The sequence below is a fragment of the Uranotaenia lowii genome, chromosome 1 (assembly GCF_029784155.1).
Source record: "Uranotaenia lowii strain MFRU-FL chromosome 1, ASM2978415v1, whole genome shotgun sequence".
Taxonomy (NCBI): Eukaryota; Metazoa; Arthropoda; class Insecta; order Diptera; family Culicidae; genus Uranotaenia; species Uranotaenia lowii.
In genome coordinates, this window is record NC_073691.1 from 23621852 (window position 1) to 23643140 (window position 21289).

Below are 21289 nucleotides of genomic sequence, written 5' to 3' on the forward strand. Positions count from 1 at the left end.
TTGTTTTATTAGACATCACGTCGATAGAATTGGAATTCACATAAGAAGCGAACGTGTAGGGGAAGAGGGGGCATAATGCCCACGTTAAGAAAAAAGCCTTGTTTTAGAGTACATTTGAAAAGATTAACTTTAATTTCCGATTGTGTTTGGAAGTTTGGTTTATTTTTTGTCTAAATCTGATAGTTAGAATAACTGGAAGGTCAAAAAAGGCTACAAATTTAATGAAGTTTGAAGAGTAGGGTGAAAATTGGATTTCAGATTCAGTAGGGGCATAATGCGCATATGTGTGTACCCAATCGCGCCGTTTAACGTTAAATAAATGTTTATTGATTCAAGTGCCCCCGAAAGTGTTTGCCAGGTAAAAAAACTTCTATTCTACTTCACAGATGGAAAAATGTATTGCTACGCGCAGTGCTGCCAGATATACTGAAATTCTCGTGAATAGTTAATAAAATCTATATTAAATTTAGGAATTTTAAATATATTCGTTTATATTCAAGTTATGGATTCCAATACAACACATGAATATCTTTAAAATTGTTATGATGAAACTGCATATACATTTAAAAAAATATGAAATATGCTTAGAGATAAACGGACATGGCGCGTTTTGCCCCACCTAGACATGTTTATTAAAAATCGTTCAAAATAACAGAAAAAATAATTAAATAAGAAATTTTTTCGTTTTGCGATGCTTTTCAAGACCAATGTTCATCATTGTAACAGATGTCAGGTAATTTTTTTTGACGATAGATGTCGTAATTTCTTACGAAAGTCAAGGCACAAATTGCAAGGAATATGGCTTAAAAAATATTTTTGGATTTTTGCAGGGATTTATCGCATATTTGATGCTAATTTTTTGTACAAAAGGTTTCTACTGTTAATTAGAAGGAAATAACGTACAAAATTCTTTAAAAAAGTGTATATCTAGCTAGATATTGCAGTGGGGCGTTTTGCCCACACTGGGCATTATACCCCTAGTTCCCCTACGTAAGGGCTAACGTGGTAGTAGGAATAACCGATGATGCAAGAACCGAACTAGGAATCACATTTGTTGGGGAGACCGTCAGTAATGTCGAATCAACTACGCTGGTTTTATTATCAATGGACAGCAATGATATATGGGACTCCAACTGGTGGTCAGATCGTGGTACAAAGGCTTCGTTTTTAGTACTTACGATTCTCTCAGTAATGTTACCATTTTCGCAGTTTGGACATCTCCAACTAATGTCAGAGATCGCTTCCGTAACTCCTACACACTGGAAGTGATGCCACAGGTCGCAAGAATCGCACTGCACCATTTCTTCGGTTTCGGGACCACCACATACTTGGCAGCGGCTCGATGACACATTTCTCAATGAGAGGTTACGAGGGATCTTGAAGGCTTCGTGAACGCACTTCTTGCACGTCCAAGGGCGCTTGATGGCATCATCCGAGGCACCAACACACCTGACGTGATACCAGAATGCACACTTGTTGCACTGAAGCATTCCGGCAGTAGACCCTGGGAAACTGCAGGCAGCACCGATGCACGATGTAGTCATCACGTCTTGTAACTTCTTCGGAATTGTTCCCGTTTTTCGGTTTCCGTCCAGCTTAGTAGTTGAAGCTTCCTTGGCCATCATTAAACGAATTTTTTAATGTGAAGAATGATAGAGATGGTTCCGTGTTTTTAATAGAGTATATTAAAAAATTCCTCCAAAGATTGGAACGTATAAATGTTTTGTTTTTGTTTACAATAGATTAACTTACGTTTACTAGATATCTCTAATTCTTTCTCAATTCTTCTTCGTATGTTTCGGTGATCGAGCTTTTTCTGTGGTTAGAGAAATGATTGTAATGTTTTGTTTGTTATTATATGTTTCCTAGGTAACCTCACTTGTTTGCTGTCGGTTGGTAAGTATATACAAAAATACTTTCACAGATCGCCCTTTGGACCGTACTGAAGCTGCTGATGGATAAGCAAAGTTGCTCTAGGTCGACGCGGATGTCTAATCTTTCGTGAGCCGAGTAGAATAAGTTGTGTTGATATCACGAATGCTATTTTTGAAATGCACTTCCTGCTGACGTGAAACTTATGAGTTCAACTTATAATTTTAAGCGGTTTCACTATTATTTCACGATGTATGGAAATGTGCTCAATAAAGATCTTAGACCGGTAATAATCTTCTTTTGCTTTCTTTTCCTTTTTGAGAATTCTCTACAAACTACTTCCTTACAAATAAAGTGGGTTTTTTTCATATTGGCCTTTGGCTTATCTTTCTTAGCTAGAACTCACATTCCTATGCTATGCGCACGGAAAAGATAAATAAATATAATCTGATGGAGACGCGCCGTGACACGTGACACTGGCAATGCCAGCACTTCAAACCGTAAGTTCTGAGTTTTGAGTGATTGTTTTCGTCGGAAGTGAACGACACGAACCAGAAACGTTGTTTGCCGAAAGATTAACCCATTGCTGGCCGCCAAACGTACTTAAAACTTGGATACTCAAATGTAAGTTTGTAAGAGAGAGTTGAATAATTTATTTAAGGATATTTCAAATAGGAGCCCATTTGTCAAAATAAACATTTTTGATTTTAAAAAAAGATAAATTGTCAAACTTGCCTAATATTCAAAGTCAAAATTGTAAAAATTGACAAAATTTTCAAAATCGACCAAATTTTCAAAATTTTCAAAATTTTCAAAATTGTCAAAATTGTCAAAATTATCAATATTTTCAAAATTGTAAAAATTTGCCAAAATTGTCAAAATTGTCAAATTTGTCAAAATTGTCAAAATTGTCAATATTGTCGAAATTGTCAAAATTGTCAAAATTGTCAAAATTATCAAAATTGTCAAAATTGTCAAAATTGTCAAAATTGTCAAAATTGTCAAAATTGTCAAAATTGTCAAAATTGTCAAAATTGTCAAAATTGTCAAAATTGTCAAAATTGTCAAAATTGTCAAAATTGTCAAAATTGTCAAAATTGTCAAAATTGTCAAAATTGTCAAAATTGTCCAAATTGTCAAAATTGTCAAAATTGGCAAAATTGTCAAAATTGTCAAAATTGTCAAAATTGTCAAAATTGTCAAAATTGTCAAAATTGTCAAAATTGTCAAAATTGTCAAAATTGTCAAAATTGTCAAAATTATCAAAATTGTCAAAATTTTCTAAATTGTCAAAATTGTCAAAATTGTCAAAATTGTCAAAATTGTCAAAATTGTCAAAATTGTCAAAATTGTGAAAATTGTCAAAATTGTCAAAATTGTCAAAATTGTCAAAATTGTCAAAATTGTCAAAATTTTCAAAATTGTCAAAATTGTCAAAATTGTCAAAATTGTCAAAATTGTCAAAATTGTCAAAATTGTCCAAATTGTCAAAATTGTCCAAATTGTCAAAATTGTCAAAATTGTCAAAATTGTCAAAATTGTCAAAATTGTCAAAATTGTCAAAATTGTCAAAATTGTCAAAATTGTCAAAATTGTCAAAATTATCAAAATTGTCTAAATTTTCTAAATTGTCAAAATTGTCAAAATTGTCAAAATTGTCAAAATTGTCAAAATTGTTAAAATTGTCAAAATTGTCAAAATTGTCAAAATTGTCAAAATTGTCAAAATTGTCAAAATTGTCAAAATTGTCAAAATTGTCAAAATTGTCAAAATTGTCAAAATTGTCAAAATTGTCAAAATTGTCAAAATTGTCAAAATTGTCAAAATTGTCAAAATTGTCAAAATTGTCAAAATTGTCAAAATTGTCAAAATTGTCAAAATTGTCAAAATTGTCAAAATTGTCAAAATCGTCAAAATTGTCAAAATTGTCAAAATTGTCAAAAATGTCAAAATTGTCAAAATTGTCAAAATTGTCAAAATTGTCAAAATTGTCAAAATTGTCAAAATTGTCAAAATTGTCAAAATTGTCAAAATTGTCAAAATTGTCAAAATTGTCAAAATTGTCAAAATTGTCAAAATTGTCAAAATTGTCAAAATTGTCAAAATTGTCAAAATTGTCCAAATTGTCAAAATTGTCAAAATTGTCAAAATTGTCAAAATTGTCAAAATTGTCAAAATTGTCAAAATTGTCAAAATTGTCAAAATTGTCAAAATTGTCAAAATTGTCAAAATTGTCAAAATTGTCAAAATTGTCAAAATAGTCAAAATTGTCAAAATTGTCAAAATTGTCAAAATTGTCAAAATTGTCAAAATTGTCAAAATTGTCAAAATTGTCAAAATTGTCAAAATTGTCAAAATTGTCAAAATTGTCAAAATTGTCAAAATTGTCAAAATTGTCAAAATTGTCAAAATTGTCAAAATTGTCAAAATTGTCAAAATTGTCAAAATTGTCAAAATTGTCAAAATTGTCAAAATTGTCAAAATTGTCAAAATTGTCAAAATAGTCAAAATTGTCAAAATTGTCAAAATTGTCAAAATTGTCAAAATTGTCAAAATTGTCAAAATTGTCAAAATTGTCAAAATTGTCAAAATTGTCAAAATTGTCAAAATTGTCAAAATTGTCAAAATTGTCAAAATTGTCAAAATTGTCAAAATTGTCAAAATTGTCAAAATTGTCAAAATTGTCAAAATTGTCAAAATTGTCAAAATTGTCAAAATTGTCAAAATTGTCAAAATTGTCAAAATTGTCAAAATTGTCGAAATTGTCAAAATTGTCAAAATTGTCAATATTGTCAATTGACATTGACAATTTGACAATTTTGAAAATTTTGGCAACTCAATTTTGACAATTTTGACAATTTTGAAAGATTGACAATTTTGACAATTTTGACAATTTTGACAATTTTGACAATTTTGACAATTTTGACATTTTTGACAATTTTGACAATTTTGACAATTTTGACAATTTTGACAATTTTGACAATTTTGACAATTTTGACAATTTTGACAATTTTGACAATTTTGACAATTTTGACAATTTTGACAATTTTGACAATTTTGACAATTTTGACAATTTTGACAATTTTGACAATTTTGACAATTTTTGACAATTTTGACAATTTTGACAATTTTGACAATTTTGACAATTTTGACAATTTTGACAGTTTTGACAGTTTTGACAATTTTGACAATTTTGACAATTTCGTCAATTTTGACAATTTTGACAATTTTGACAATTTTGACAATTTTGACAATTTTGACAATTTTGACAATTTTGACAATTTTGACAATTTTGACAATTTTGACAATTTTGACAATTTTGACAATTTTGACAATTTTGACAATTTTGACATTTTTGACAATTTTGACAATTTTGACAATTTTGACAATTTTGACAATTTTGACAATTTTGACAATTTTGACAATTTTGACAATTTTGACAATTTTGACAATTTTGACAATTTTGACAATTTTGACAATTTTGCCAATTTTGACAATTTTGACAATTTTGACAATTTTGACAATTTTGACAATTTTGACAATTTTGACAATTTTGACAGTTTTGAAAATTTTGACAATTTCGACAATCTTGACAATTTTGACAACTTTGACAATTTTGACAATTTTGACAATTTTGACAATTTTGACTATTTTGACAATTTTGACAATTTTGACAATTTTGACAATTTCGACAATTTTGACAATTTTGACAATTTTGACAATTTTGACAATTTTGACAATTTTGATAATTTTGACAATTTTGACAATTTTGACAATTTAGACAATTTTGATAATTTTGATAATTTTGATAATTTTGACAATTTTTTAAATTTTTTCAATTTTAACAATTTTGACAATTTGGACAATTTTGACAATTCTGACAATTTCGACGATTTTGACAATTTTGATAATTTCGACAATTTTGACAAATTTTAATTTTTTACAATTTGGATTATATAGAAATGTTTGTCTTGTTGAAATTCGATTAAAAAAGATTTAAATTTATCTTATCGAAATACATTTCCCGATACTTCATCATTAAAGCTCACATTACTTTGAATGACTTCAAGATACCGGAGCATTTCTGTTTTTTATGTTTTCCGTCTGTGTCTGTGCGATTCCGGGTACCTTCGGGCAAACTTCCTGACTAGCAGCAGCATAGGTTACTTCCGACACCACGTCGGAATTCCCCTTTTGTCAGCCACGACGTCGACGACGTCGAGTAAACGCTTTCTATCGGTGTGTTCTGGTGCTTCTTCTCTAGTGGGGATCCGCCTGTGAGCCATGGCAGAGGATTAAGAGTTGCATTATCTGCATTTTCCGCCCTGCGGGATCGGTCCCTGTTTGAATAACTGCCACTTTGCGCCGTATCATCATCGTCACCCATCACTGCAACGGTGCACCGGGAAAAGTGCAGACTAGGGATGGGAAGAGAAGAAAAAAAGTACATAGAAACCATCCCATGAGGATAAAAGGCCAAAGCACCGTAGACAGATGGAAAAACTTGGAAGTAAAAAAACCCGAGACTTCATGCTGGAATAAAGAGCTTCTAGAATTGATGCATGTCAAGCATATGGAAAAGGGTTGGATATTGTGGACTGACTCAGATATTTTAACTTTGTTCTGAAAGACACAATAATTTTGGAACTTTGGAATTCCAATAGCTGAAACAGCTATAAATATTTGTTTCAAAATGTCGAAAGCCTAAAAATCTACCGCATTAACTGAAAAATTCGCCACCGGGCAATATTTCGGAACAACAACAACTCAGCAAGCTGTCTGAAATGAGTGTGTGTTTGCCAAGGAAAAGCTTTTCTCCACCTTAGGTTACACAGATAGATCGGGGAAAACATCCAAGTGGGCGATGCGTAGGCGTGTAACTGAGTTGAGTATGATGTGCTCGAAACGTGCCCCACAAATGGATGCTTGGTTGGATTGGTTGAATTATGCCATAAAATTCAACACGAGTTTGTGTTCCACCGGAAGCACCAAACTAGTACCTATCACCAGACGTATGGTTTGAGGTTAGGAATCGAAACTACTTGGAACCTGTATCTATGTATTTATGAAGCCGGAGTTCCGTTCCGAGGAGATCATTCCTAGCCTGCGGGAGCCTTTCAGCATCCTCCATGCAGAAGGTACTTATGTATGGCACAAACCTACCGCACCGACTCTGGATGTGGAATTTTGTGGTACATGAATAAATTGTTCGAATGGCAAAATATGGATGTCTTTCGATGCAGAAAAATTCCATCTGCAACCGAGTGCCTTCTACTGGGCTATACTGAAACCGTATCGGGTTTCGGTGAAATTGAGTTGAGTCCGGGAAGGCTTGACTAAATTGTGAACTTTTGAACTTTTAAATGTTTGATTTTTCAATGAGGAATGCTGTGTACTACACAAATTCTAAATACACTTTTTGAATAAAGATAACTCATTCTAAAATTACTTTGCAGCAGTTTTCATCATGTCATTTTGAGAAATCGCTGAGTTCGGAGCAACGCATTGGGACGCAGGGGGGAGGGGAGGGAGCTCTCTTACAATTTTAATCATAACTCGAGAGTAAGTCAAGCAAATGGAATTTGACAAGTAAGGTTTTTGGATATGAGATATATTTCAATGATTATTTGAGACCCCTTCCTTCTTCCAGTGGAGCGATTGAAAAGGGGAGGGGGGCTTCCATACAATTTTATTGCAAAATTCAATAACTACTCAAGCAAATGAAACCAAATTGGCATGCGAGGATATTTGGATATGGGAAATGGTTATATGATTGATGGAAACTCTACTCGATTTGCATTGGGTGGATAGGAAGAAAGGAGAGGGCCCGTACATATATTTGCAATACTCGATAACTGATTAAGCGAAGAGAATCAAATTTGGCATGCGAGGATATTTGAGTGAACGAAAATGCTCCCTAGATGGGTTTAAGCTCTTCCGACCTTTCATCGGAGAAACAGAAAGGGGGAGGGGCTTCCATTAAATTTTATGCATGACTAGTAAGATACTTGAGCTAATGGAACTAAATTGGGCATGGAAGGATATTTGCATACGGAAAAAGATATTATGGTTGTTTGAGACCCCTCCCTGATCCCAGTAAACAATCAGGAAGATAAGTTTTTTTTTTAAGTCAGTCAAATAGCACCGAATTTGGTATGGATTGTATTTTGATGCGAGTAATGTTTCTATAATTACTTGGAACCCTTCCCTTCTTCCATTGAGTGCGATAGGTTTCAAATTTTTGTTTCAAATCTATACGAAAAAACAACTTTAGTAAGGGAGGGTTTTTGGGATGGAGAAATGTTTCTATGCTTATTGGGAAACTCTCCTGTGGGGAAAAGAATATTGACGAGGGGGGCTCTAATACATTTTTATTTGCTTGATCATTTGCTTAACGCAAATGGGGTCAAATTTTTCATAGGAAAGTATATGGAAATAAGAATTTAAGACTCCTATCTTCTTTCCAGTGGGAAGCTAGAAAAAATACAGCAGTGCACCCGAACTTTTTTTCAATAATTCGAGAAATGATCGAGCAAATTTTGCGTGTATGGGATTGGGAAACTTAAAATGTTTTCTTGATTATTAAACAGGGAAAGTGATCAAGCAAATGGAACCAAATTTGGGTTGAGAGAGGGTTCATCAATTTTAGAAGATGTAGCAAAGCACACCGGAAATCTTCAAACCGATAAAAAAAATAAATGGATGTAGTGAATACAGATAGAGATTGATGAAAGTGAGTAAGAGTGTATTCTAAATCGATACAAAAGAACACGTACTACTCTAACATGAATAGAAACATTTGAACGTGTGGAATCTTGATGCTGTCAGTCTGAAAAAATTGGAAAGAAAGCGAATGATGAAAGGTTGCAGAAAAGAGAGAGCGGATAGGGCATTCTGTTAACGAATTTTGGAGAGCAAGGTCTTTTAATTTGTGGAAAATTGATCGTAGGAAATTTCATAAAGTGTCCGAAAAAGTACGACAATGGAGAAAGGAGATTTTAGGAATGAATAATCAAAACTAAGCTTACAACAAGATTCAAGAAATCAAAATATTTTTATTACGATGTATTTTTTAAAAGTGTTATTTAACCAAACATTTCAAGATTCCGATTGTTTTTTTTTTAAATTCGATAAAGTGTGGATAAAATGATTTGAACATCTCTAAAATTTGACCGGGCCGGTCCGGACTAGAGGCCGGATAACGTTGAAAAAGTTAGGATTTTGCCGGAATTACTCTCATATTTGTCATCAACTTCATCAGTCGTGTCTTTACTTACAATTCCAACAAAAAATTGCGAATGTATATCGCTTAAACATAAATTACAAATTTCGTGAATTTAATTTGCGTTTTAGGAGTGAATTTTGCTAAAGTTGACCTTGTTTAAATGATTTAATTTCCATCAATGAGCATTATAATTCTAAGTAGGATGCTATTTGGCTTGAGAGATAAATAATATTGATTTTAATCAAAAATACATTCATGATATTTTTAGGCTATTTCAATCATTCATTTTACTTTCGAACGGCTTTTCAATTTTCAGGCCACTGCACAGTCAGTGGTTTAATACTCAAAAATGTGATCATGGGCTGTTTGAAGATCAAAATATCTTTATAGTATGTAGTACAATGTTTCATCATTTTTAAATGCGCATATTTTATTGCCCATTTTTCCTGATCAATTCATCTATAGGGGAGATAGTTTTTTCTTTTTTTTTGTATTTGACATTTTATCACTATGATGTCTTCGAAAAAGTTGTAGAACATCACATTTAAAAAAAAACTTTATTGCAAATGTCAAAGCTCTATCTTTTGAAACAACATGTTTTAAAGACATTTTTTCAAAAACTAACCTCAAAAAACGAAAACTTCGTTTAACTTTTTTCGAAGTGAGTTTTGAGACCAACTTTGTATGAGAGAGTTGTGACAATTGTAACACTACACAACTTCGTTGAAAGTGTTAAGTCACTATTTTGAAGTTAAATGGTACCTTTCGGGTAATTTCTTGAAAAAAAATGGAAGGTTTTATTGTTTGATATCTCTTAACCCATCATTTCATGATTTTTTATTTTTCCTTAAAAATCATTTTTTACAGTTGGAAATGATGAATACATCAAGAAAAAAATTAAAATAAAATACGATTTTTCACTTTTTCTATACATTAATTGTTGCAAATTTGTTACTTTATGAAACGAAGGGTTAAAGTTGCAAACATACCAAAACAAAAATATATACATTGGAAAGGGCATTCTTTCAACTTTTATGGACATATAGTTTTATTTGTATACATGAGATTGTACTACTAAAATAACTTAAATTAAATAATGAAACTATGATTTTATATTTTTTCGCATATTCTCCTGCATCCAAAGGTTTTTTGTGATTTTTCCATAAGAAAGTGTGTTTTAAAATTAATCCGAAGATGACAGATAGGTTCATTTCAGCTTTTTTTTTCTGAAGACCATAATTTTAATTGCATTTTGTCATGTGAAAAAAATTGCTACGAAGTTAATGGGATACAATTTTTACAAATGATATGCAGGATGTTGACATATGCAGTTTTTTTATGTTTGATCAAAATTGGCATCACACGTAAAACACCAAAATGAATTTTCGCATGCCAAGATAAGGAGCATGCCAAGTTGAGGCACACTTTCTCTACCGACTTTTTAATGACCCTCTGGAAGAACCCCCAAATCAATTTTTTTTGGTACTCTTTTTAGCAACAATTTTTTTTCTTTAATTTAATTTAAAGGATCAACAGACTGTTTTACAACAATTTCACTCATATATAGTGATCGGCACAAATAAGTATCCACTCATTGTTTAAATCTTGAAATGCCGATATGCAGTTTTCCAAAATCTTTTAAAATTTCAATGAGTTCGTTGGAAAGCTGGTAATTTTAAGATAATTTAAAAATTCAATTTTTATTCTTTCATTTTTTTTTCTTAACTCAATAGCAATCAGCTTACTGAATTGCATACTTTTAGGGTATGACATAAAAAAATGCACTCCATGGTTTATTTGATAAAAATGATAAAAACAAATAACCATTAGTTAAAATGACCTTTACTTGCCTTGATGACCATATGCTTTGAATACTTTTTTATAAGGTTTTGGTGATATTTCGTGGGTTGAGAGGAAGGGGGGTACAGTCGGACCACAAAACAGTAAAACAGCTCTTTTTTATGCTTAACATAATTTTTGTTTATTTTTTGTTCAAAAATGTCCACAAACTCTGAATAGAATTCATTTTGGAGATAAAGATGGACAATGGATTTGTTTGGGACATGTAGTACACATAATGCTGCTATTTTCTACTTTTTTTGGCTTTTTGGTTTGTGTCATTATTTTTCTAAAAAATGTATTTGTTCTCCTGTCCCGTTTTAGCATGGATTCTTTCAGGTTCTTGCTCAAAATGTTTTTATCATCAACAATTACATTACCGAGAACCTGGAAGAATCATCAAGGCCATTAAAGGTCATTTTTACTAATGGTTATTTGTTTTTATCATTTTTATTAGAGATGTACCGAATATTCGGTCGGCCGAATATTCGGCGCCGAATACCGCCAAAAAGCCGTTAAGCCGAATATTCGGCTCACCGAATAGTTGAGCTAGGTATTCGGCCGAATAGGCCGAATAGGCCGAATAGGCCGAATATTTATTTTTTTTGAATTTCCACAAAAACAGACTTGTCAGTTTTTTCAATTGATGTTGGAGAATTTAAAAATATCCAAAAGAAATATTGACAAAGCTTCAAAATCATCTAAAACTTATGATTTCAGTAAAACATTTTAGATGTATCCATGCATTTTTCACTGTAGATAGCTTTATACTTTGATTATCGTTTATTCCAAATTTTCTTGATATTTCCAGGCAAGCCCATAAACAAAATCAGAAATTCGAGAAAAGTTAAGTCTGACCCGGATGGTCACATATTTTTAAACTTTTCCGATTTTACCCGGGTTTATTCAGATTTTTTTGCTAAATCAAATAGAAAAAATCACATTTCTTTTTTAAATTTTTTAAATTTTGTGTTACAAAGCCGATTTTTTAAAGTAAATTTATTCGTTGGTTCGATTTGAACACAGCTGCTGTAAATCGATGAAAAATTTTAAGTTATTTTATTTTTTTTTTGCTCTTGTATGTTTGAGAATAAGGCTTAGTTGTTGTTCAATTTTTCTCTATTTTTACAAGTTTTTGAAAAAAATCTTTTAGACCCGGCCGTGAGGATGTCGTAGAAAGTATTGTATGCTTTGGGGTAAAGATCATCGTGCTTTTGACAACTATGTTGATGACATTTAGCAAAAATTTAACATTCATTTCATGCGATATAAAAAAAGCAATTCTAAAAAGCTTGACACCAGTTTTGACATGTTTTGTCCTAGATTCAACTGGAACCCAATCACTTTTGTGATAAACGAACTAGAAGCGACAAGTCATCTGATGTCCTTTCAGCTAATGGTGAAATTTTGAAAATCAAAGAGACCTCTACTTAAAAAAGATCTGATAAATCTGGTTGGGAATAATCGACTCAAAAACATGAGGGGCATTAAGATGGCAGAAATAGAAGATTTCTATTAGAAATAGAAGTAGATATAAAAGTATTTCTATTGAAATCTCAACAAGATATTCGACCGAATATTCGGCCGAATATTTGGCCGAATATTCGTTTGGCCAAATAGTTGAAAAGGTCAATATTCGGTATTCGGCCGTTCGTCGAATACCACTATTCGGTGCATCTCTAATTTTTATCAAATAAACCATGAAGTGAATTTTTTTAAATGTCATACCCTAAAAGTATGCAATTCAGTAAACTGATTTCTACTGAGTTAAGAAAAAAAATGAAAAAAACTAAATTTTAATTTTAAAATTATCTTGAATTTACCAACTTCCCATTAAAGTTATTAAAATTTCAAATGCTTCTGAGAAACTGAAAATATCGGAATTTTAGATTAAAACGATGAGTGGATTTTTATTTGTGCCCTTCACTGTAGAGATACAGTACAAAAAATCACTATCAACAGTAGTATTTTAAAATAATTACTAAAGCTTTGCGAAAAAAGACTCGAATGGAAGTAATCACTCCAAAAACCACCGTTCATATCGTAAGAAAATATTTAATGTGTTGTGTTTTTGATGAACCAAAACATGTTTCACTCTCTGGAGCCACCACTGTTCTGTGGAATGCTTTCTAAAAAGTAATACCAAAAATATTATAGGGTGATTTACTAATCGTTGAACAGCTGGGCACATGATCGTTGTAATTTTGTTTTTCAAATGTTTTCAATTCAAAAACTTATTCAATGCCTCCAAATTGTGAATTTTAAATTTTGAATTCAGAAACCTAAATTCTTCATTTTAGATTCTGAAATCCATAACTGAATTCTCTTCTTGAAGCGACTCTTTAGTTTACTTTAAATGGGTTAATTTTCGCCTTCCAGTGTCAGGTTTTAAGTAAAAACGACTTTATGTTTACATATCCAATGTTTCGATCCTTAGAGGATCTTCACCAGGGATAAAAATTAAGTAAACGTCGACTGAATCTAAATGATTCTTACCGGAAATTTGTCGTTTTTTTGTCCAGTTTGATACGGTTTTTCGATAACTGTTATCAGTTTCTGTTTCATACTATTGTAAAATGTGTTGTACAATGTACACTATTTTTTGTTGTTTTTTTTTTATTTAAGATGGCGTTTGTAGTGTACTCAGACAAGACTCTGGTTGCTGGTTTTCGTGAATCCGGAGTTTTGAACTCTGAATTCTGAATTCTAAATTTGGAACTCTGAATTCTGAAGCTGAATCTAAATCTGAATCTGGATCTAAATATGAATTCTGCATCCGAAACTCAAAATTCAAATTCAAATTCGTAATTTTGGGTCATAATGCAATTTTTTTCATTCGTTTATATTTTACAAACTGAGCAATTTATTTTTTATCTTCCTTTTGATTCGAATCACCTGAAAAAGCTTTTGAATATTGCTTCTTTGATCTCGGAGGAGACTGTCAATACAGATTTTTCCCCTCTCTCAGTCCAGCCAACCGGGTGATGAGAAAAAAAAATTCAACCCAATCAACAGTCACCCGGCTGCGTCCATCGAAATCGGGTATTCGTTTGAACTTGCCACCATCACTCGCACTCATCAATCTCCATGCGCCATCGGCGTGATTATCAATTGCAATAACACCCAGAATTTTTCTCCTTTTTTCCTACGTTTTCCCTACAGGTTCGAACAACGCGACGTTAAATTCCCACCGCTGACGGCCGGCGCCAAGGGGAGTGTTCTCGCATCATCAACCTCGACGATGTCAACCCTGGTGGAAAGTGTCAGTGGTGTCAGCACCAGCACCACAACCGGGCCTGGTCCTGGGCTCGGGGGATGTGAGGGCGGCGATCCAATGATGAGTGGGGGTGGTGGCCCCGGTTCCGTGTCCACTCCAGACACCCTGACGACAACCGATGGAAGTTCCACCATTCATCAGCACCAGCTCAACTTCAATCTTGGCACAAACATCGACGGCACCAGCACCGGGATGATGCTGGGTCCCGGCAATCTATCATCGTCGCCATCCTCGTCCCGGCTGAAATCGACCGATGGGTCCGGCGGATCGTCATCGATGCAGCAACAGGCCTCCGGTGGCAAATCTGGCCGGTATCAGAACGATCAGGAAAACGATGGCAACTTTAGCAACCAACAGCAACGGCATCATCATCCGGTGGCGGCCCATCGAACTGTCAGCATTTCGACGACGGCCATTGTTTGTGGGGGTGGAGGACGCGATGGCACCCGGACTCCTGCCCCGGATCGACAAGGTTCCGGCGGTGGCGGAGGACCGGCCGATTTCCGCCAACGCACGAGAACCTCCAGCATGCCGGTCGAGAACAGGAAGGTTTGTTGTTTAGTTTAGTTTTTGATAAACACTGTTGAGGCGATGCGATGGTCGCTCGCTGTTCCGGTTGGGTTCCGGCTTTAGGGCCCGGTCGGTCTGCGCCTTTGTCCGGAAGTAAATATTGACACGAAGTGCTTCTCGATTTTTGCTTCTTTGAGTAGGTCCTGTCTGTGCGTGTGTGAAATGCCCTGGCTCTGCTGGGGATAATTTATAAATTTCTGTTGAGAGTGTCTTACTTACGTTCGTCCTGCTTGATGTTGAAAGCGCTTACTTGAAACAACGAATGGCGTTTGGCGAGCACTTGACCATTAACTAATTTGATTTTTCGAGTAAAGTGGATTTAGGTTACTTAAGAGCTTATAAACATTTGAAGACACTCATTAAATTTTCATTGTTGACATAGTGTTTCAGTATTTGTGGAGTTTACCAGAATAGATAACTATAAATATAGGAAATTTACCTTAATTGAACGACGTACTTAAGCCAACTTTTCCAACTTTCTTGAATCACAGCCAAGGCCTTGAGAACAAGGGCAGGGGGGGGGCGGTTTAGGGGTTTTACCAACCCCATGAAGAGTTTTTCCAAGTAAAATTTTCAGTTCAAGAAAAAATGTACCGTAGTAACGTGATATTACTTGATCCCAAAAGGTGTTTAACCCTCCAAAGCTGTTCGCAAAATATCCGTTTCGGGAAAATTTAATCGATAGTTTTTTTAGACTACTTATAACTTTTGACAACTTTGCTGTATTCAAGTGTTTTTATGATCTTTGAAATTGTCAAAAATAAATCTATCCGACGATGTATAAGTATGTTGAGGTTCGATGATAAAAAAAATGACATCCAATTTTGGCTTTGCTTCGCTGTATCTCATTTTTCAATCAACCGATTTTTAGACTTAAATTTTAGTTTATTTTTTGTTAATTTAATTACCACTTTTATACAACATACTTGGTCTCTCAAAAATCTCAGTTCTGAAGTATATTCGATGAAGATTAAGATGATCTAAATATGCGCATCGGGTCATATTGACCCGAACAGCTTTGGAAGGTTAAAAATAAGTGTTAACAAACATGTCAGAAAAATGGCTCGTCTCCTGCGGTATTTGGTCCCAAATAATTCTAGGCCTAAGTCATTTCATTCTACGACACTATATGACGTTCCCGAATTGAAACTCGTTTTCAATTGTCAATTTCGATTTGCAATTGAATGAACCTTTTGTATTAAAACTCAAATCTTGACACATAAAACCCTACCTACTCTTTAAACCTTTAATGCATGATTTTTTTTTAAATGAGAATATCAGCTATTGGTTTATTGAAATAATAACATTTTAATTCGAAAAACACAACACAACAGGTTTGAAGTCGTTATTTTGAGTATTATAAAAGTTATGGCCCATCAAAGTTGAAAAATAATTTTTGAAATTCTTAATTTTGAAATTTACAATACGATTTTGCCAATTTCTTTCAAACCTTGATAATTGAGTGCAGGAAGCTGTTTCTGATTGATTGAGATTAAAAAATTTGTTAGAATTTGCAAATCTAAAGAAATAACAACGATTTTCCAAAACTACTTCTTTTCAAAAAAAAATAAATAAATTTGATTTTTGCAATTTTTCCGCATTCTTTGTTCGATATCTCACACATACATAAGAATATCGTAATAAAAATACCATGGACTGATTTCTTTTAATCTCAAGATTATTTTTTGTCAAAACATTACTCAAAAATTTCCACGCGTTTTCGAGATATTTGGATTTTGATTGGTGTTGTTTTAAAACAACACTATGCATTAAAGGGTTAAAAATGGTTTTTATTAATATGGTTCATCCATTATTTTGTTACTTATGACTTTTATGATTAAAACAAAAGTTGTTTATGTCATTGCAAACATTATGCAGTTACGAAAAATTCTTCAAGAAACCAATTTTAGTATTCAACCTCGGACTCCGCTGGTCGAGCAATCTAACGGGTTTTTCCTGTCGCTCCCGGAGGTTTGCGCTGGGGAAAGTTCAAATTTCAGACCGTGACAGAAAAATTCGTTTTTTTACAAAAGAACTCCTCGATTTATTTCTACAAGTAAAAAACACGTGTAAATTTTCCTCTGTCTGACGTACTAATGAAAATTTTATTCAACTATGTCACTGCCTTCTATGATCTAAATATCGTTGTCCGCAACATTTAGCTTTAAGTTTATTTTGTGTTTCTTGTTCTTCAACTCCAGATTCAAAAGCGTTTTTATAAATGACACAAGGCCTCAAAATTTTCATATTTCTGAGGTGCAAATTATTGCAAAAAATATTAAAGAAAACTCTGTCCTTTTCTGACAAAACTTTAAAACTTAAAAAAAAAATTAAACTTAAGATCCCAACTATTATCCACAGCTACGTTGAAAGTTATAAAAAATTCTATTTGTTTACTATTTCTGTGAAACGATTGATTTTTAACGAATTTTTAAAGAAGTATTGACTGAATTAGATTTAAGATATTTTAAAAAGAAAAATTCAAAACGTTTTGCAGACTTCAACCAATTTGTTATGTGAGATAATAACTTTCTTCAGTAATGTCAAAAATACTTTTCATTCAAAATTTTGGAAAACTGTAGAATTTTACCTTTCAAGATCATGCAGCATCACTACATTAGAAAAATTATTCCTATAATGAATAAAGTATAATAACAATTTTATAATCAGTTTCTTTTTCATGTACATATGTTAGTTAATCAGTAAGATATCAATGATTGATTTAACTCAAAACTGATTAATTTTTAATCTTATAAACTTCATATTACCAAATTGAGGGGTGATTTAAAAATCTGTCTAAAGATTCAAGTTCAATACGCAAAAATCTACCAAATCAATCATCAACATATAGGCACCCAAAAATTATCTTTTTCAACTTCAAATTATAGATATTTCAGTTCATGAAAAGTTTATTCTTCGTTAGTTATGTTTGTTGAATTTAATTTATCGATGAAAGCTATATTTTTTAGAAAGAACATTACAAGATTATGACAATTAGAGGCTAAAAGAAAGTTAGGAGAAATTAATAGATATTGAAAATGAGCGTGTAGAATTTTATAAGAAGCAATTGATAACAGTGATGAATGTCATCAATTTGTTCGTCATATAACGAATTTTTTGTTTCTAAATATTGGAATGTTCTTACTGAGACAACAAAACTTCTACCGATAATACCGACAAAATGATTTACATTTTTTTTAATTTTCATATAAATTTACGAATAATTTAAATCAAACTATTTTTTTTCTTTTTTTTTAATTCTTAGTTTATTTATCTTTAAAATTTATGTACATTATCGTAAAATTCACTTAGTCTTAGTTTTTCAACTCTGAATGTTTGTGTTCTGCAAAAATAATCTTCTTCGAAGACAGTAAATCTAGATTTTAAAGAAGAAAAATTTGGTATAATTCAATTTACGGCGATAAAATATTCAGAGAAAATATTCATAAATTTTAAACTATATTTGCTCCTGAAAATTTCAAAAGGTTTCTCTTACTATTATTGTTTTAATTTCTATTTTTGGAATCTATTTTTTATTGTTCGACTGGGAGTAATTTTTAAGTTATGTATTGGCTTTTCGGTCTTATCAGGTCAATTATAACACTTTTTATGCGTGATTCATCCAACGTTTCGAATTATATTAATTCTTTATCAAGGAACTAAAATTAAATACAGGAGCATAAAACATATTTTCTCATACTATAATTTTAATGGCACGTGCGGTGGAATGAAAACTAGAGAGAATTTATTTATAGAAATTTAAAAGAAAGGTGGATAGACAGGCATTAGTGCGCCAATAGGAGAAAGCTTGAAAGGTGTTGAAATTTTAGGCTAGATGGCATGTTGATGGAAAGCTCCCATGAATTGCTCTCGCCTTTGCTCTACACTAGCTAACTATACATGAGAAACTCAGAAAGAGAATTCCCATGTATAGCGAGCCCAGTGGTTTGAGAGCATGTCTTTACGCACACTTTAAACGAGCAAAATCCTAGCAACCCATGGGCCTACTGAGCTTTCCTTATGCGATAACAGTTCTGGCGACGTGCCCTCTAGCCTAAAATTTCAACACTTATCAAGCTTTCTCCTATTGGCGCACTAATGCCTGTCTATCCACCTTTCTTTCAAATTTCTATAAATACATTCTCTCTAGTTTTCATACCGCCGCACATGCCATTACAATTATAATTATAAAAATTACGGCTATCAAGGTCATATAATATTTTCTCATAATTAATATCTAGATGATTTATTTACTCAAACATTCGTGTTATTGTCCAAAGCAGATGCGCTCCTAAAGCGTTTATCAATCGTTGTAATTCTGGCTTCAAACTTAACATTTTTAACCAGAACTCCGACGATTGATGAACGCTTAAGGAGTGCATCTGCTTTGGACAATAACACGAATGGCCTAGTAAGAAATTAATGTAGATATTAATTATGAAAAAATATGTTTTATGCTCCTGTATTTAACTTTAGTCCCTTGATAAAGAATTAATATAATTTGAAACGTTGGATGTAACACATATAAAAAGAGTTATAATTGACCTGATAAGACCGAAAAGCCAATACTTAACCGAGTGTCCATTTCCCAGCCATATAAGCGTTCCCGGGAATCGGGAAATCTGACGATCCTTTTCCCGGGATCCCGGGAAAAATTCAAAATAAAGCTTGCAACATGAAGATCTTTACTAGAGATGTACCGAATAGTGGTATTCGGCGAACGGCCGAATACCGAATATTGACCTTCTCAACTATTCGGCCAAACGAATATTCGGCCGAATATTCGGTCGAATGTTCTATTGAGTTTTTAATGAGAAAAACAAAAGCGTTTACTTCAATTTCTTTGTTTTGTCCGTATTAATTCCCCTCATGTTTTTGAGTCGATTATTTTTAACCAGATGATATTATCAGATGATGTATTATAAGATTTTTTCAAGTTGGGTCTTTCTGGTTTTTAAAATGTCACCAATAACTGACAGGACAAGACATCAGATGACCTGTCGCTTCTAGGGTTTATAACCAAAGAGATTGTGCTCCTATTAAATCTGGGACAAAATATGTCAAAACAGGTGGCAATCAATTTACAATTGCTTATTTGATATCGAATTAGACGAAGGTCGAATTTGAGCAAGATACCTCAAAATAGTTGTAAAATAAGATGATCTTTAACCTTAAGCATACCATACTTTCAACCACACGTTTAGACACGGTCAGGCATTCAGGACGATTTTTGAAAACCATATAAAAAAGCGCAAAATTTATTCTCATTTTGAAATTTTTCAAAAATTGTTATAGAAAATAATATCTAAAATATTTTAAATTGAATTTTTGAATTTTTTTCAATTGAAATAATTGAAATAAACACGATCGAAATTCGGGAAGTTTAAACAATATCTGGACCTTCTTACAAGATTTAACTTATCTCGAATCTCTTTAGGATTTCTGGGTAAGCCTGGATATAACAAGAAAGTCTGGAAAAACCATAATCAAGTTATAAAGCGATACTCGTCAGCGTTCTCCTCTACTGTCTACTGTGATAAATACTCGGATACACCTAAGATGTTCAGCTAAAATCATAAAATTGGGATGTTTGTGTAACTTTTACAACATTAGTTTTGGATATTTTATAAATTATGCAAAATCATTTGAAAAAATTTACAAGTTTGTTATTCTATAAACTTTTATAATAGATATTCGGCCTATTCGGCCGAATACTTAGCTCAAATATTCGGTGAGCCGAATATTCGGTACATCTCTAATCTTTACCATCTACTGCGTACTAATCCTTATCGATATGGTATTTTTGAATTTTAGGTTGCGAAATCGCAAAACTTTTCAAACTTCTTTAATGCCTCAAAAATTCAATAAGCAAACCCAAGACCCAAAAACTAAGTACTTTAACCGACAAACTGGTCTTATTCTAGCTGTAAAAATTTGAAATAATTGAGAAAAATATTCCACTTTCGATGGAAGTTAGTTAGCTAGATTTCAAATCATTCATCAAATATCGTAAATTTTCAGATAACTATCCATTTGTTTCACAATATTTCATTACTTTGCTGATGATTTTGCTACTGTCAACAGTATCCGAAACGAAAATTCTAAATGATAAATGTTGCAATATAGAACATTCAAATTCTTTCCGTAGTGTTTCATTATTGGAATTGTTTGGTTTTTTAGATTCTTTGTCGCTTTTCAATTTTACACAAAGTATACGATCAGAAAAACATGTTTTATCAAATTCAATGTATTAACCAGATTTAAGAAAAAACAACATTTAAGACTAAGTCATCTAGGTAGAACTATCATTTTCCTTGCTCAATCTGAAACATTCAGTAATTTAGCACTTTTTATTGGCTTCGGGAATTCCCGGGATTTTTAAGCGTTTCCCGGGATTTGGGAATTCCTGAATTTTTATAATTTCCGGGAATTCCCGAGTAGGATACTAGGAATCTATTATGACTTAATGGAAAAAAAATCAATTATTTGTTCTTAAGCAATACAAC

General features: G+C 32.6%; 1 protein-coding gene across 4 annotated transcripts in view; it reads left to right on the top strand.

Moving 5' to 3' along the window:
• Positions 1-21289, top strand: part of LOC129740640 (uncharacterized) — a 315420-nt gene that overhangs the window by 265984 nt on the left and 28147 nt on the right. For all 4 annotated transcript variants that reach the window (XM_055732386.1, XM_055732385.1, XM_055732384.1 and 1 more), the window contains one exon: positions 14099-14762. In XM_055732386.1, the coding sequence (XP_055588361.1) occupies positions 14099-14762 (664 nt within the window). The remainder of the gene's footprint in view (positions 1-14098; positions 14763-21289) is intronic.